General features: G+C 42.6%; 1 protein-coding gene across 7 annotated transcripts in view; it reads right to left on the reverse strand.

Annotated features, from left to right (window-relative positions):
• Positions 1-16374, reverse strand: part of MITF (melanocyte inducing transcription factor) — a 192967-nt gene that overhangs the window by 84746 nt on the left and 91847 nt on the right. Inside the window, exon 1 of one of the 7 annotated variants that reach the window (XM_075938577.2) lies at positions 8357-9291. The exons of 4 other annotated variants lie outside the window; for them this stretch is intronic. In XM_075938577.2, the coding sequence (XP_075794692.1) occupies positions 8357-8412 (56 nt within the window). In that variant the 5' untranslated portion in view covers positions 8413-9291. Of the gene's footprint in view, positions 1-7143; positions 8137-8356; positions 9292-16374 lie in introns of those variants that run through there. 2 more of the 7 variants (XM_075938576.2, XM_075938578.2) reach the window with 2 other exon arrangements.

Below are 16374 nucleotides of genomic sequence, written 5' to 3' on the forward strand. Positions count from 1 at the left end.
TTTACAGACATGCTCGGCAGAGATTAACAGTACACATGAAGTTTAGAGAATTGATAATCCAGCCCAATCCCTCCTCAAATAAGTTATCCCTCTATTTTCAAATGCCACTAGAGGGTCTGGGGGGTGGGGGAGGCAATAAAGGAGCCCTCAAGTACAGATCAGGGCTACGTGAAGATCAGCACAGTAGGGCGTTTTCATAAAGAAGCCCTGACAGCAACTTCTCCTCATTTATGGCAACGAGGCTAGCCCTAGGACCTGCACTGCTCTCAGGTATGGCACCCTGCCATGTGGGGAGACAGTCTCTACTTTGACATTTTTTTCAATGGGTAGAAGAGCAGGCCCACTGTCTTTAATGGCAATTCATTTAACAACTCTTCAATATTCCTCTGCCATGAGTGCAGAAGACTGGACTACACAAACTCTCAAGTTCCCTTCAAATCCAGCGATTCTACGATCCTATGAATTTGTGTTTTTTTGTTTTTTTTTTAATATTGAGTTTTTCCTCAGAAAGATCACCTGCTATCTAACTTAGCCGATCTCGGACTATAAGCCTGTTGATCTTACAGGTCTTTTCAACGTTCTGGTCTGCTGAAAGTACAGAGTTGGGTGCGATTGACTTGGCAATAGAAGATCTAAGAGTACACTCCTCACACAAATGCCATAAAGTAAAAAAAGGAGCCTGACCTTTTACACATCCAAAATACCAGATCTGGGGGGAGCTGGACGAGAGGGAAAGAATAAACTTCTGATATTACAGAACGTTCTGTTCAGCTTTAATACTTAGAAGAAGCCAGAAACAAATTATTTAGCAGCAAAAGAATTCAGTGGGCTAAGCAGAGGTGTAGCTCAGTTTTTATTCATGCACAAACTGGTTACATAATGGAGACAGTCAGTATAGTTTAGTTGCTCCTAAAACTGACAATATTCTGTTAGCGAGCAAACACCATACCCCTCTCACTGAAATGGAAGCTCTCAAGTTGAGACGCTTTCTGCTCTGACCCCCTTTTGCAGTTGAGTAACATGGGCCAGCATGAAACTTACGAGAGAAAAATACTCCATTTTAAGTCTACTTTCTTTAGTAAAACGAGTGACAGTTTGGGAGTTAGGGGGAGCTGTGGCGAGAGGAACACACACTTGCCCTCCTCGCATTTGTTCTACAGACAGTTATGTACTCACAAAAAAGGGACTAAAACTGGTCAAACCTAGAGTTTACAGACTAGAGGTTCTTGCCTCTGCCTTGTTGCATTACAATTGCTTTATCATCCTTCAGGGCTCCACAGGACCTCATAGATCCTCTGCATCCACACAGGTGATGTGTACCCATGGAAGGAAAAATTACATCAGGGAATCAGCTGTTCTTCCTTCTGCAAAGAGGAGACGTCAGTGACAGATGCAGCTGGTAGGGGCTACATGGAATGAGGACTTCCTTTGGCCCCCTAGACGGTCATGCGGTAGGGAGAAGGAGAAGAGCTTTTAAAAGGGGATGGTTGACATTCTCATTTGTTCCCTTTTCTTCATCAGTACAAAGAGGCAGAGTTTTCCCTTCCCTGAATTGTCGCAGCCAGGCAAATGGGGCAGCTAGTGAAGAGAGGGACAATTTTGAGTAGATGCTTTGGCTCCTCCCATCAATCCTTCCATGAGTGCCCACTATTAGTGGGTTAAGTTCAGTTTTGTGGGGGGGGGGGGAGGAGGGTTGGTACAATACAATGCCCAGGCTATCTCGTAACACAATTCATGCCCATACTTGCAAATAACTAATGATGGACCTAGGCTCCATGAATTTATCCAGTCCTTTTTTCAAACGTGTTGCAGTCTTGGACTTCTGGCAGGGAGTTCTACAGGTTGGCTGTGCATGGTGTGAAGAAATACTTCTTATTGTTTGTTTTCAACCTGCTACCTATTAATTTCATTTGGTGACCCCTAGTTCCTGTGGTATGGGAAGGAGTAAATAACTCTTCCTTATTTACTTTCTCCACACCAGTCATGATTTTATAGACTTCTATCATATCCCCCTTTTGTCATCTTTTTCCCAAGCTGGAAAGCCCCAGTCTTATTAATCTCTCCTCAATCTTTTGGTTGCAAACACTAATTTAGGTTGGATTCTGTTGGTTTAAAACATTTCCAAAAGAAACAAAAATATTCCTATAGGCCTTAGATTTTACAAAAAACGTATTGCTACAAAACTAAACTATGGGCCAAGTTTTACTCAGCTATGTCTTTTCAATCTAAAACTTTTTATGAAGACATACAGTGATTATGTTTAAAAAATATAGATTGACATCTTATTGTTTTCCATGTGTACAGCACCTACCATAAAGCAGTCCTGGTCCATGACTAGGAGTCAGAGGTGCTACAGTAATACAAATCATTAACTAAATAAATCTAACTCTTGAAAAATCAGGTACTCATATCCAGTTCGTTTTCCGTGTTTATGTGACATAAAGCCTCTTGTGCTGAGAACCTGAAGCATTTATATTGAACCATCAGATTACAGTGCATGTATGTCACAGAAAGATGGGAGATATTCACTGAATTCCTGAAAACATGGTCAAGAAACGCAAAGATGTCCTTCATAAATGTAACTACCATTCAAGAATTCTGATAGTACAGGAGGTTCAAACTGCAGCCATCACCTCTGGATGACGTATGGAAAATGGGAATATAGTCTCTATAAAATATTTCTGTCTCATGAATGTGGTAAAGATCTAAACTGAAGTAATACACTTTTGTTTTCCAAGTTGTCCCACAATTTTTGACTAGCGGGGAAGTCACAAGCCCAAATTCCTTCTTCACTATTCCTTTTCTCAGTACTTTTTCTGATCCTATTAATTTTTGAAGCACATTCACATGAAATTCAGTGGTCACCATTCACCGGGTCGCAGTAATTTTTCCCTTATATTTGTAACACATGCGAATACTTATATTTAGCTTTGGATTTGTACTCCCCACACACAGCATCAAGGTTTCCCCTTTTCCAAGTTGAACCCTCCCATGCAACAATAATCTAGGCTGCTTTCCAGCTCAAAACAGGTCCACTAGTTTCCTTAAACTTCTAGGCAAACAGGCACAGAGTTTTGAGTTTGTAATTGAACACAAAGCCAAGCAAGCAGAAGGTTTGGTGTCAAAAGTGCTAGAGCACATGAGCTTTGGAAGGGCTCCTCCTGGCCCCTGCAAGGATGAAATTTACAATATCCTTTCCTATTTAAAATTTGGAGCAACCTGGCTTAAGATGTTCTAAACCAAGGAATTAAAATACAACTTATTCTTGCTACAGTGTCCAAGCACTCGATGTGTTTGGAATGTATGGGATGAAATCTTTATCCTGTACAGTCCTCTGTTTTGTGATAGCTCCAGACAGGCTAGTTCTCGGGGTCCACAGTTCTTCAGACAAGCAACTAATTGATAAAAACAAAGAACTGTGAACCTTAAGCCTACGTCTACCCTACGAGTTTTCTTGGCAAAAAAATATGCTAATGAGATACTCATTTGCATGAGTCACGTCTCATTTGCATATTTTCTGCCGATCCATGTGTGTGCAAAAAACAAGCAGTGTGAACGTTTCCTTTTTGTGCAAAAACCCCTTTTGCCACAATATCAGTACACTTCCTTTTTTGGGGCATAAGGATCTTGCGGAAAAAGGGAGTTTTATGCAAAAAGAAAACATCCACACTGCTTGTTTTTGCGCAAAAACCTCTAGCGCAAAAATGGATCGGCAGAAAATATACAAATGAGATTGTGACTCATGCAAATGAGTCCCTCATTAAAAACGGTATATTTGAGTTTGGGATGAAAGCAACTAATTGAGTGGCTACTTGACAGTCGCTTCCCTCCTCTTGCTGCCTCTATCAAGGAGCCGGAGCAGGGGCCGGTACGGAGGGCAACCAGCTTAAAAGCCAGGTCCCCCCAGCACCGTCTCTCCAGGGGGACAGGGGAAGCAGAAGCATAGCAGGGGACTGGGCACAAGCCAGGAATCAACTGTCCCAGCTCACTCCCAGTCCCAGATGCCAGTCCCAGAGTCAGGAGCTAACCCCACTGCAGCTCTGCAGTTTCTCCCCTTGATCGACTAATCAAGCAGTCAATGGAAATTCCATTGACTACTCAATTAGCTGATTCAATGAAATTTAATATCTCTAATTTGAGTGTGTTTCCATTCTGCAATGTTACTCCACACTCTTCTGGATAAAAGAAGGGATAGAGCTTTAAACGAGAGTCTTAAAAATGCTAAACGATTATCACTGCCATTGTATTCTACCAAGGGAGAAGCCTGGAGAGGACAACAGTTCAGAAAATAAGCACAGGTAGACCAATCGTTAGCACAGTCGGGGATAAAAATCTGACAAATTTTTGCTTACCAGGAAGATATTGCTCCTTTTTAATCCCAGACCAGGGATGGGCAAAAGGGCCTCTGTGGGCCAGATGCAGCCCTCCAAGAGGGTTGATCCGGCCCGCAGATGCCCTGCTGCTCCCCCGTTTCTAGATCAGTCAAGGCCTGGGGACGGGGCCCGTGCAAAGTCTCTTCCCACACCAGGGGCACGTGGCGCTTAGAGTAAAGGGTTGACTCAGTGCTGTGCGCCCCTTGTAGGACAGGAGCAAGATGGGAGGAAACTTCGTGCGCTCCCACCCAGGCCCTGATTGACGTGGGGGTAGAGGAGTACACGCAGCCTCCTCCTTCCACAAGGGGCAAAGGTGCCTAGAAGGAACTCTCTGGAGCGGGGGGCAAAGACTTCACGTGCTCCTCCCACCCCCAGGCCAGACTGAGTCTGTGGGTGAGGAATCATGGAAGCATTCTGGCCCCACCGCTTCCACCAGAGGTCCCATGCCTTCCTGGACAGCCCAGGGCCACTTCAAAAATTTCTGAAGTGGCCCCACATGTACAATTATTGCCTAGACAGTAATGATAGGGTTTTCAAGAACCCCAAGTGTCTTTGAGGCCAGGTTTACACCAAAGGGGAAGGTGTAATCAAGGGTGTGTCTAGACTACAGGGTTTTGTTGACAAAAGTGGACTTTTGTCGACAAAACTATACCTGCGTCCACACTACTGCTGAGTTCTGTTGACCTAACGTCGACAGAACTCAGCAGTTTTGTCGACGCTGGTAAACCTCATTTTATGAGGCATAATGCCTTCTGTTGACAGAGTTTCTGTCGACAGAAGGTGTTATTGCATGTAAACTGTCCTTTGCGTCTACACTACCATGTCGACAAAGCAGCTTGCTTTGTCGACAGAACTGAATGTAGTCTAGACGCTCTTTGTCGACAGAAGTTTTGTCGACAGATACTGTCGACAAAACTTCTGTCGACAGAAGCCTGTAGTCTAGACGTACCCCAAGATATTCAACTCCAGTGACATTAATTACATAGCTGGATTCAACGTACCTTGTTTCACATTTCCCCACCGTTCCCACAGCAGGAGGCCAACAGGAGAAAATGCTTCTGTCTGCTTCCCTTACTCCTCGGAGGAGAAGGAGTACCAGCCGCTCTCTGAGTTCGATTTAGCGGGTCTTAACTAGACTCACTCCAAATCTAACTCTGGAAGATCAAATGTGGCAGCATCAATCTTCTGTTTAGTGAAGAAAATCTTGAGACAAAAGATGCTCTGAGAAAATCTTACTAACGCCCAGCTATTTAAGGAGCAAGAGCACACACAAGGGAGGCTACTTACCACACTATGTTCTTGTGATGACTTGACACAGTCCAGAATTAAAAGTTTAGTCAAGATGTCAGCCTAGCCAAAATTGTTAGCATATAAGACGGGTGGGGAACCTTTTTTGGTTCGCTTTTTTGGTTTGTGGGGGCCATTAACCCACAGAAAAATCAGTTGGGGGCCGCACACAAGTGAGAAAACCTGAGTGGCCCTTGATTGAGAAGAAGAAAGTCATTTTCTACATTTCCTTCGCACACCAGAGCCTCGTGGAGCCCAGGCTAGTAAATTTGGCGTGCTCCAGTCCCACAGTAGGCACAGACTTCCCAATGCTGGGGGGAACCCTGAGCCTCGGGGGCCAAATCCAGGCAAGCCAGGGGCCACATTGGGCCCCTGACCCTTCCATCCCCACCCCGGTTTAAGAGATCAAGCCAACCAAAGCTACAGATATGGTCAAACACAAAGACTCAACGTTCCAAGAAATCTACTGAAATGTGTTTCCTTCTGGGCCCAAAGGTAAGAGAACGCATAATTAGAAAAACTTGTGTAGAAGGTCTTGCATTTAGCTAACCCACACTGACTTACATTCCTAGTCAGTACAGCACATAGTAGATACTCATATTGAGATTCAAGATATACACAACAATTTAAAACATACAAAGATTTCCAGATGAAAACAGTTATTATTTTGTTTGAGCCCCAGGTGTCATCAGAAGAGAACTGACAAAACCTTTCCCATTCCTGTGGCTCTGAGAGGTCTGTTTTTGATTAATTAAAAATGTCAACACCACAGATGAATTTATATTGATTCAGGTTTCAGTCTCTCTACACAAAAGGGAAAAAAAATCCAGAATTAATGTTCCAGACCGAATTTGCACTACTAACCCTACATTCACACCAGTGTTCCTTCCCTCCCATTCCTTACTCTCTTGATAATAGTGAAACTTCTGATGGTGGCAAATGCCAGCGAATGTTGCTGGTCACTATACAGAAGGCTATCCCATGGAAAAAAGATAAGGAAGTGCATTATGAAAGTTAAAATAAGGGAGAAAAGATTTAATTAGGAGAATGAGTTTACATACAACCAGTTACTACAGGTTCCCACCTACCTCTGTAGCACTTTGTACTTCATTTAAAAAACTTAATACAAGATCGTGGGTTATAGTGACACTTCACTCCACAATTCTATTGGCTCTCATGGCTCAACGTACCAACCCGGAAAAAAAAATCTTGGCACTCTACTACGTCCTTTCCTGCCAAGGACAGAGGAGTAAACCTGATAAAATTACTCTTATAATGGTGATATAAGTCCACACACCATACATTTCCTGCTTCTTTGATGCAGGAAACTGAAATTTTCCACATTTGAAAGTGACACACGATTATGGAGATAGCAGCAAAGCAAGTGCAATAGCAGGCAGTCTGACAGGAACATAACCTCCTCCCGCACTACCCTTCAAGCCCATGTTTTCTCTGTTCACTGCACTTGCTCTGAGCTGCTCACCTTCCAGTACATTTAAATTCCATCAAATGGCTGGAGGGCCCCTCTGCATACAGCAAAACTGGTGTGTTCTTAGGTGGGTGCACCTGGGAGTTTTGTCAGCAGTTGCCGGATTAAAGAATCTTTCAAAAAGCCAGTTCAGAGAAGAGGGAAAAATCTGTAGGTGAATCAAAATGAGTTTTTATAAAGAGACAAAGAGTCTCACAAATAAATAATTAATTGTTGACGCAGCGGATGGACATTACAGGATGCAATTGTCTTGAATCTACAGTTAAATATGGATTTTTGAAAATTAAAAATTCTATTAAATAGTGGTGTCCTATTTGGTATTTTTCCATTTTTCCCTTCCAGTCTCTACACCTTCACAAGCTGCTGAACATAATGCTTTTCCATCTTAATGAAAACCTCTCTCATGACCTGAGCGCATTCAGTAAATAATTATTAAGCTCTGGTGGTGGCTTTTGCATGTGTCTTGACTTAATAAAATGCCGTAAGTTGATTTGCTTGAATGCCTATTCATTTGAGGACACAGCTTTCAGTATTGTTTAGAAAGTTTTATCACTGTATCTCTAAGTAGCCAGCAGTATGTAAAGAGGCAATATCTAGAAGTTGCAAAGGTCACCATAATAAAGGATTTTACACTTTGTCTGTTAAAAGCTCAGAGGATAAGTGTAAGTTCAAAATACATTTAAAAGACTTTCAGATATAATGGTTAAAAATGATCACTCTAACAATGTAATGTGGATCTATGTTGTATACCCCAATTTAGCCAGGAGATGTCAGTAAAAAAAGCTTAGAGACGCAAAACCAAGAATTTCTGCAAAGGAAAATTTGCCCTACATGTGTCCCTGTATTGATGCATTAAGAAATGAGCGTCAGTGTAATAAATCAGAAACAAAACCAGTCATGTTATCCCAACGTGCACAATACATTTATATCCTATACCGACACCTGCTTTAGCCCAACCAGCATATTTTGTTAAACAAATTTCAAAAGTAATTAAAAATAATTAAAGCATTTCTATGTTCTTCCCCCCCCCCCAAAAGTTACTATCTCTGTCCTAGCCAGTCAGACACAGCTGTCGTAGCTACAAGCGAGGTGAGGACGACAAGTTAACAAGCACAGTATTTTTAACTCTCAGGACAAAACCTCCATCACAATAAATCAATCGTACAATTTGTTCAGAGTGCTGTTTCTCAAATAAAGTGTCACTTACAGATAGAAGCTTTCAAAGGAGCATGGCATGAACATCTGAACTCTAAGAGTTTCCATCTTCCCCCCACCTCTTTAAGGTGCTCTGCAAGCCCTTGGAGAAGAGTGAAAGTCAAACTAAGTCCTGGCAGTGGATATGTCACTAGGGGTGGCTCCAGATAAGGCCCTGGCAACTCCAATCCAAGCACAGCTCTGTGCCAGAATGGTGCCCTAGTGTCTGTCTGCATCGACAGACCTGTTTAATCCAGCACCTACCTGGGGGGAAGTGCTGTTTGTCATAGCAAAATGCAATATTAAGATAATGTGAAAAGCCTCATTTTAAAGTGAATGGGAAGAAATTCAGGGTCAGGGTTTCACAGTGTGTGATATACAAGATGTTAAGCTGTGCACACAAAGTGTTTGGTCAGAGCATCCCAGAGCAGTAGATACTAGGGATATTAAAGTGTAACCGTGTACACAGGCTTGTTGGTTAATGTTCACGGTTACATGCAGGCTCCTGGCACGCACTGGCTCCTAAGGAGATATCGCTTTTGTATCAGAGGCAACAGTGCGGGGGCAGGCGGATGTAGCTTTAGGTCCCAATCCTGCAGAGACCTGCACACGAGTAATTATACTGCTAGTAACTGAATGAATTAAACTTTGTCCAGATATTAGGGGTAGGACGGGAGAGAGAGAAATGATGCTGCTGAAAGCAGCAATCCCACTCACATGTTAATGGTCTGGTCACAAAGCATTAATACTGTGCTGTCAGAGAGCACAGGCTAGCAAAGGCTCCCCTGAGAAACCAAGATTTTCTCAGGAACTGAACAACTGAAGAGCCCAGAGAAGCAGATGGGGCCACAAGGCTACATCTACACTGCAGTGCTATTTCGGGATCCCAGAGGGATCCCAAAATAGCTGTTCTGCATCTTTTGAGTGCACCCATTATTTCAAAATATAACGGGCTTGTATTCCAACGTCCCTGTAAACCTCATTCCACAAAGAGTAAGGGATGTTTCGGAATAGCGATTTATTTAGAAATCAGTGTTGCATAGACAGCGCCAAATTTCGAAATAATCTATTTCGAAATTAACTCGAAATAAGCTACGCAATTTGCGTAGCTCGAATTGCGTAGCTTATTTTGAGCTCTGGGAGCAGTGTAGATGCACCTAAGAGACTGCTACAGGAAGTGATCTCTATCTCTGCCGACTTCTGGGCGAAGGCTCTATCATAGGAGAAACTCTGCTATCCACTAGAACAACTTACGGAAACATAAGGCAGAGGCAGCCTGGGCGTGGGAAGACTGCCTTTAAAGATATATCTTCTTTAAAGTGTAAGCCATTTTCACCAAGTTTAAGAGAAGAAATCAGGTCGCAACAAGGAAACAGCTGTAACAAACATTATAGTAAAAGCTATACAGAGGTCATTAGTTGACTTTATCAGCACTGTTACAAAACCTATTTTCAGCTGTGTTTGAGAGGCACAAAAAGGCAGAATCCCAGAAAAGCAGAGGATAAACGCATGGCTGACTTCCAGTTTGCAAGGTGTCAAAAATAGTTTAAAAATTCAGTTAATATTCTCCAATAAGCTCACAAAGCCATGCACTATGAGAACAAACTTAGGCTTTTCTTTCACAGGTGTCTGCTATGAGCTAGCCTTAAAGATTTGCCTTTCACATGAAAGTCTTATTAGTCACCTTGTTAAAAACTTTTCCAAGCAATTCAGACACTACTTTCCTGTTATCAGTACTTACTGATAAAAACCATGTTTGCAATGAACAGACTACACACTACCATAAAAGCCAAAGGTGGTAAAAATGGAGCACTGAGGAGATAACACCAACCCAATAATCTCTACAGTTTAGGAATTTTCTAATGTAAAATTTGCATTCTTTATCTAGGTAAATAAATAGGAAGATAATGCTGTCGCCAAGGAGGTAGACAAAACGTTTGTTAATTTCACTACAGCGCAGCTTTACAATCAGCTGGCCCTAAAATCTGACCTCATGTCATTTAGTTAAAAGAATAATGAAAGTTATGTTAATTATCACTTGACTCCTGGGACCTGTAAACTCACTCGTGTGAGCAGCCTTATTGAACACAAACAGGAATAACTCAAGTTGAGTTTTCCCAGTTTCTGCTCTTACTTTTTATTTATCGGAACCTCTTCAAAAGGGGGGAGGGACAGTTTACAGTGGTGTAGTAATTCAGGAACTAAATTCTTCTGTTCATCCTGGATTCTGTGTTTACTGACTTAACTTGTTACAATTGTGTTTAATAATCATTTCTAGAGAATTCAAAGGTTCCCTACATCTCATCTCTTTATACAAACAACATCCTGGTTCAGTTGTGTTGAATCAACAGGACTTTTAAAAGTAAAAAAAGAAAATACTTACATAAGACTTCATTAAAGAATCACAAACAACTAAGATAAATGAAAAAAGTCACAACAAAAATTCCGTGTTCTGGAACACTTAGGTCTATTTTCCCATTAATGTGTGTACTTTATTAACAGTAGAGATGTTAAAATGAGGGGGTTTTGGTAAATGCGTAACCGCTCTCAGCGGTTATGCATATACATACAGGGAGGGGGAGGCGGCTCCGCAGAAGCCGGTATGCACGGGGAATTGGCTTTTAAGATGGCTCCCCATGCATATCAGCTCCTGGAGAGCCACCTGCCCCACCGCCATGCTGCTGTGGGGGGGCCTGAGGAGGCCTGCATGTAATTATGAAGATTAACCATTTAAATTCGGATTCTTTTTATACTGAGTTAGTAAGGAAATGAAGCACAGAGGACAGAAAGCTAGCAACAGGAAGTAAATTATGAGCTTTAACCAATTCCCATTCGAATCAGTGGAGAGGCTCCCAATTACGTCCGTGGAAGTTTGACTGGATGCTCTGTATTAGCAGAAGTCTGTGAATTTAGAGAAATACATGGGAAGTATACAGTAGCTATGTGGCCTAATACCATACTAACTTATAAACTATATACAGTACACACCGTAAGGGCTAAAAGGACCATTATGATTATCTACCCGGACGATCAGATGATTTTGTGCATAAACACAGCTCACCCAATAAGTTCTGCATCATACCCTAAACTAAAGTATATCTTCCAATCTTCATGTAAAAGGTTGCAAGTAACAGAGAGCTCACCAAAATCCCAGAAAAGTTATTCTAATAGTTAATCATCCTCATTTAAAACTCTGCTCTTAGCTTCTAGCTTGGATTTGCCTAGTTACATGCACATGTGGGAACATGGATACTAAATCTGCAGACCGCTACACCCAATGAAAAAATAAAAATGATATTTTAAATCACATGTGGCTCAATGAATTAAATGAAATCTCCCACTTAAATAAATATATGAAGGTTTCTGAATTATGCTTCTTGTTAATACCAAGAAAATAAGATTATATACGGATACCCCTTTAAATAAAAAAATACTCATTCGTCCATAAAGCAGAAATAGGGCTCTATGTAAGTAATTTCTCTGTTTCATTCTAGGTCTCCCGCAGCACAAAAACAAACAGGTCAGTTTCAGATCATGTGTGAAATGACAGCTTTGCATATTAGAACACATGATCTTTAGAAGCGGCGAGGAGTCCTGTGGCACCTTATAGACAAACTGAAGTGTAGGAGCATAAGCTTTCGTGGGCAAAGACCCACTTCGTCAGATGCATGACGAAGCATCTGACGAAGTGGGTCTTTGCCCACGAAAGCTTATGCTCCTACACTTCAGTTAGTCTATAAGGTGCCACAGGACTCCTCGCCGCTTCTAAAGATCATGTGTTCTAATATGCAAAGCTGTCATTTCACACATGATCTGAAACTGACCTGTTTGTTTTTGTGCTGCGGGAGACCTAGAATGAAACAGAGAAATAACTTGCAGATTCAGACTAACACGGCTACCCCTCTGATACATGACCTTTAGAACACATTTAGGAGCAAAAACTCCTGATGATCTCAAAAAGAGGCTTGCTTTCAAGCAAAAACAAACCAAAAAACCAGGTTGGACCTCCCTGGTCCAGCACCTTCGGGACCTGACTGGTCCTGGATGAGGGATATTTCTGGATCAGGGGAGGTCATTTCAGTCCCTCCTGCTACCGCCCCCCCATCAACCGCCACTCAGGCTTTCTGGCTCCTCCCACACACTTCTGCCTCCAGGCTTTCTGGTTCCCCCCATAGCCCAGCTGAGCTACATGCTTCCCCCACCTCCCCCACACACACACTCCCAGCAGCGCACCAGGACACACTGATCCTGGAACATCCATGGTCTTTCCGGACCATGGATTTTGCTGGACTAGAGAGTCCCCATTTAGCGAGGTGCATCCTGTACCGCTTCTAGTATTTTTGGTATCCTGTTGATTCAGTTTCATGGAGTATTAACTAAACGTGAAGACCTCAGATTTCAGACTTTCTTAATATCTTGCTCAGCCCGACATAGACTGAAGCAGATGTGGAGTAGGACCATCTCTCCTTAACTGTCTTCAAAGTGCATGAAGCTACTGACATTTTTAAAAAGCAGCCACATTGACAAAATGTATTTACAAGTCTATTGTTCAGTATTTAATCCTCCCTGATGGTTGACTATCACCTTTGAATGACTATTTCTACTCCGTGTTAGAGGTATATTTGCTAGGGAAAGGTTGCCAACTCCTGAATCATGTAAACAGAAATGAAAGCCAGAAAACATTTCATTGCACTCTGAAGTTCACTTCTGCCTTAGTTAGTGGGACAAAAGGTGAAGGCGGGCATAGTTTATAATCTATAAAACCTGCAAGGACTTCTTCACAAAACTCTTGTCGTGAGAGTTCAGGATTAACTGGCTTAAAATCATTTTCATCTTGTTGATTTGGCTCTTGGAACAAAGGCACATTACCTGCAGGCGCATTCACAAAACCGCATTGGCTCTCAGACTCAGGTTTGCAACACCTCAAATTTCTGTGCAAACACATGAAAAGGTCAGAAAGGCCCATGGCTTCTCCATCACCTTCTATCCTTCTAAGAGGAGAGCTAGGTGTCATCTTCTTACTATATGTACTGCGCCCATCACTGTGGTATCCAAGATCCGGATCTCACCTTCACTCAAGGAGGAGCAGTAAAGGATAGAATTGGGATCCCCTCATATTCTCTCAGTGAGCATACATGTGACACTAACGCTGCACATGGTCCCTGGGATCATCTGTAACCCTATGCCTATCCCTTTTTCAAGACTGTGACATTCTGTACACACTGTGCCTTGAGATATCATCTGAAAACTCAGGATTTGCTGATCATAACTGTCCTGGTTGAATTTGTGAGGTCTACAAAATTATAAAATTCTAATGCATGACATTGCTGACACGTTTCAAGTTTAGCCATACAGAGACAAAAAGCAAACTAAGGCTTCAGTCAGGTGGCGATGAAATCTTGGACCCTCACCTGGTTAAGCGGCCATTCTTTGGCAGGAAAAAGGGGCATGAGCAAGAACCTCAGTGGAGATTACTCAAAGAGGAAAAAGAATAAAGAATGGGGAACAAAATGCCCCCACTTCTTCCTCCCTCTCTACCCACGCAGCCACAACACCTGACAAGCAAAGACACTGCTTTTGGCTGAGCGAGGGATCCTGTTGGAAAGCAGTTCAGCCTGTAGGACTACTGAAGCATGCAGTGACAGACTCTTGCTTGGAATTCACTCAGCTTGTTAACGTAGATATTAGTTGCATTTTACCTTTTTACTTCCAATTCTTTTATACCTTAACATTTGGAATAATTTAAAAACCTTTCTGTAGTCAATAAACTTCTTGTATTCTTTTATCTAAACAACGGGTGTGATGCTGCGTCCCCATCTCTTTTATAGAGATGTGTTTTTGAATATGAATATGCAGGGTTCGCTGAACCGCCGCAAGCCCCGCTCACCAGCCGTGCTATCTGGCGATCTGCGCATGTGCAGATCATTCTGCATATGCGCAGATCACCCGAACCCGGCTCTTCCAGGTTGCAATCTACTCGCCACGGGTGAGTAGATTACATTATTTGTTGAGCCCTATGAATATGCATAACTCAGATATGCTTTATGCAAAATGCACTATTGAATAGGGATGTAACACCATAGTCTATTAACTGATTAACCTATAAGAAATAGCTTATTGGTTAATGCTATAGACTACACGCATTTCCCTCCTCCACTTGCCAGTACATTTTTTAACAGGCTGGCCAGCAGCCCAGCTCTGTCCTAACTTGCGCTGGGTCCAGGACCAACCCCTACTGTGGCTCTGCATTTTAAACGTATCAGTTCCAGCTCGCACTGGGTCCAGGAGCTCAGACCCCACTGCCTCTGTATTACAGGCAGCAGCGCAGGACAACAGGCAGCTGGTCCATGAGGGGAGCTGGTTTTTAAACTGACACCCCTCACGGACCAGCTCCTGCCAGGCACCCCACACTGCTGCCTCTGATACAGAGGAAGCAGCGTGGAGTGCAAAGAGGCTTCTCAGGAGTGGGGCCAAAGTGCATTGGCTGCTGGCCCTACCCCTGGGGACTACAGAATAGTCGAGTAACCAATAAGAATTCAATTAACCCATATTTAACATCCCTAGTAAGTAACCTCTCAGGGTATGTCTACACTGCCACCCTAGTTTGAACTAGGGTGGCTAATGTCATTCGAACTTGCAAATGAAGCCCGGGATTTAAATATCCCAGGCTTTATTTGCATGTTCCCGGGCGCCGCCATTTTTAAATGCGCCGTAGTTCGAACTACCTGCCCGCAGCTACACGCGGAACGGGCTAGGTAGTTCGAAATAAAGCTCCTAATTCGAACTACCGTTACTCCTCCTGCAATGAGCTGGGATATTTTCTTTTATTTTAGCTTAGTAACTTATTTTTTTCTGTCTCTCATCACTGAAATCCTACTTTTTTATCCTTCCATCACAATGTGCTTGGATTAAAGTGTTTGGAAACTTCCATCTGAGATAACAGGATTTGTTCGAACTACGGGGCATTTAAAAATGGCGGCGCCCGGGAACATGCAAATAAAGCCCGGGATATTTAAATCCTGGGCTCCATTTGCAAGTTCGAAAGACTACATTAGCCACCCTAGTTAGAACTAGGGTGGCTAGTGTAGACATCCTCACTGAGCAGATTGTAATTCACTAAACACGTCCATTCTATTTGTGTGCATGTATCACCTTTTATGTGAAGTTAGAAATATGACGTGGAAACCTGTTTATTAATGTAGATCTTCTAGTGAAAGCCATTAGTGGTACTTAAGGCACTTCATGGCCTGGTATTCAAGATGATCTGTGAATCATCCTGTTTTTCCTGGATTGCTGCTGGTCCTACAAAGACAGGTGACCATACCACATAGTGTGGGAGAATGGAACAAAGACTATATGCCTTGAGGAAATTCTATATCAAAAAGGGGAAGCAAATGATGATGGTCTTAGGCTGGAGAGCCTGTCTGTGCAGCCAGCTGGAGAGGATACATGAAAGCACCTGGAAATAAAACAACAAGGGTGGAGATGAGCTGCTGGACCCAGGTCAGAAAGAACAGCTCTGGCCTAAAGAGAATTCACCTGAAATAAGAGCTAAGATGAGAAATTATGATGTATAACAATGTCTCTTAGTGTATTACGCTTAGCTGGGATATTTTCTTTTATTTTAGCTTAGTAACTTGTTTTTTTCTGTCTCTCATCACTGAAATCCTACTTTTTTATCCTTCCATCACAATGTGCTTGGATTAAAGAATTTGGAAACCTCCATCTGAGATAACAGGATCTGTGCGTATTATTTTTCTATTAATGAAATGACAGACTTTGTATGAGCTTGTGTTGTCCAGGAGAAAACTGCAGTACAGGATGTATATTTCTTGGGGAAAGTCCGGGTCTGGAAATTTGCTGGTGCTGCTCTCCAGTGTAATGCAAAAGTGGCCAGCCATAACACTCAGATTATACCTGGCAGAAACACTGGAGGCTGTGTGTGAACAGACCTAATCTCACAGCGAGCAGCATAAAAGGTACCCCAGGCTGGAGAATCCATAGGACAGCTGTTCAACAGCCCAGATTGTC

The sequence above is a fragment of the Pelodiscus sinensis genome, chromosome 11 (assembly GCF_052426305.1).
Source record: "Pelodiscus sinensis isolate ZL-2025 chromosome 11, ASM5242630v1, whole genome shotgun sequence".
Classification (NCBI taxonomy): Eukaryota; Metazoa; Chordata; order Testudines; family Trionychidae; genus Pelodiscus; species Pelodiscus sinensis.